This window comes from Littorina saxatilis, linkage group LG7 (assembly GCF_037325665.1).
Source record: "Littorina saxatilis isolate snail1 linkage group LG7, US_GU_Lsax_2.0, whole genome shotgun sequence".
Classification (NCBI taxonomy): Eukaryota; Metazoa; Mollusca; class Gastropoda; order Littorinimorpha; family Littorinidae; genus Littorina; species Littorina saxatilis.
Window position 1 is genome coordinate 54,048,908 of NC_090251.1, and position 1,848 is coordinate 54,050,755.

The window sequence follows — 1,848 nt, forward strand, 5'->3', positions numbered from 1 at the left end:
GAAGTGTGAATCTCAAGTGCTGCCACTGCTGAATGGTTTTGTACAAAAGAATCGTCTTGGAAGGGCACAACCATGAACCACCCTGCGCAGTGGAAGCAGTTGACAGCTGACCACTTTGGCCGACAGCGTGAAAAGAGAAGTGACCAGCTGATGCTTGACCTCCTCTCGGTGGACTGTGGACTCAAGTCCGCTCTGCTCCTCGACTTTTCTGTATCGAGCACGGCCAGCCTGCAGAGTTTTCTTGGTGCGTTAAAACAATCAGTTCTGTTGAAGAAAGATTTGCTGGTCGTGTCCGTCGGCTCAGACATGTTGATTGTGAATCCAGCAGCGTTTGAGGCTGGGGGTAATAGCTGTGAGAGGATATTTTCTTCTGTGACTTTTGTCGATGTATCTACAAACCTGAATTCACCTCAGCTTATCGCAAATGGCAGTGAGTGTCTTGAAGCGACCAAGACTTGTTTCACCACATTCCTGGAGAGAAGAAACTCTGATGGCCTTGGCACTGTGGATCTTCCTATAGACGCTGCAAATAAAAGTCCGGCAAACCCGTCGACTCTATTTGGGATGTTTCTCGGCTATCCTGTGGTTTATTTCTACGACATGTTACTTGAGTCGGGTGGAAACTGTCTCTCCATGGTGCCATTGGTCAACTTTGTTGTGAAGGGGAGACTCGGTGAGTCCAGTGTTTCACAAGTGAGAGAACACACTGTGATGTCTTTCAGTGTTCCAGAGATATTTCTGGATGAGGTTGGAAGCAAGGTGGAAGCCTGGTTTGGAGTTATGAAAGAAAGGAGAGCGTGGCGTGATGTGTTCATTGACTTGACGTTGAAGAGGCTGAGAGTTCAGTTTCCTGCCGTGTGTTTATGATTTGGCATTACACTGGGCAGAGCAAATAAATGTGTATGAAATGATGCTCATTGCTGTGTTGTTGTATAAGTCTCAATTGTTTGAGGGCAGGAGTTCTTATTGTTGTTGAAGAATCATGTCTGAATATATATTCAGAGAAAGAGGGAGTGTGTGTGAAAGAAAGAGTGTGTGTGTGCATGAGTGAACAATGTGTATGTGGATGTACAAATGCTTCAAGCTGCGTAGTGTACATGAGTGAACAATGTGTGTGTGGATGTACAAATGCTTCAAGCTGCGTAGTGTACATGAGTGAACAATGTTTGTGTGGATGTACAAATGCTTCAAGCTGCATAGTGTACATGAGTGAACAATGTGTATGTGGATGTACAAATGCTTCAAGCTGCATAGTGTACATGAGTGAACAATGTGTATGTGGATGTACAAATGCTTCAAGCTGCGTAGTGTACATGAGTGAACAATGTTTGTGTGGATGTACAAATGCTTCAAGCTGCGTAGTGTACATGAGTGAACAATGTTTGTGTGGATGTACAAATGCTTCAAGCTGCATACATGAGTGAACAATGTGTATGTGGATGTACAAATGCTTCAAGCTGCGTAGTGTATGTCGTGTTCCGAGCGTACGTAAACAACACTCACATCAGGTACGTTCATCTAGTTTACTTGTCTAGCAAACTGCTACAGATGACAACAATACAAGGTCGATGCGGTAAGCCATGCCTAATCAGTGTCCCGCGTGCATGCCAGAGAGCGAAGCGAGTAGTGGGCGGAAAGGCACCGTTGCACATGCGCGCCCCATCACATGACCGACCGAGTTCGACCGACACGACCCGAGAGGTACCGAATACCGTCACATCTCCCCCCTTCAAATAAAAAAGATATAATGATCTTGATGAAACGAAACGTTATCGTTATCATTTAAAATTAAAGTTCAATAGGGGTTTCAGTAACAAATCTTTCGACCGGAACCGAAACAGTCATTGT

General features: G+C 44.9%; 1 protein-coding gene across 2 annotated transcripts in view; it reads left to right on the forward strand.

The window, feature by feature from the left end:
* Nucleotides 1-1,415, forward strand: part of LOC138971816 (UPF0739 protein C1orf74 homolog) — a 2,821-nt gene extending 1,406 nt beyond the window's left edge. For both annotated transcript variants that reach the window (XM_070344638.1, XM_070344637.1), the window contains exon 2: nt 2-1,415. In XM_070344638.1, coding sequence (XP_070200739.1) covers nt 73-867 — 795 coding nt within the window. In that variant the 5' untranslated portion in view covers nt 2-72 and the 3' untranslated portion in view covers nt 868-1,415. The remainder of the gene's footprint in view (nt 1) is intronic.
* Nucleotides 1,416-1,848: the final 433 nt, after the last annotated feature.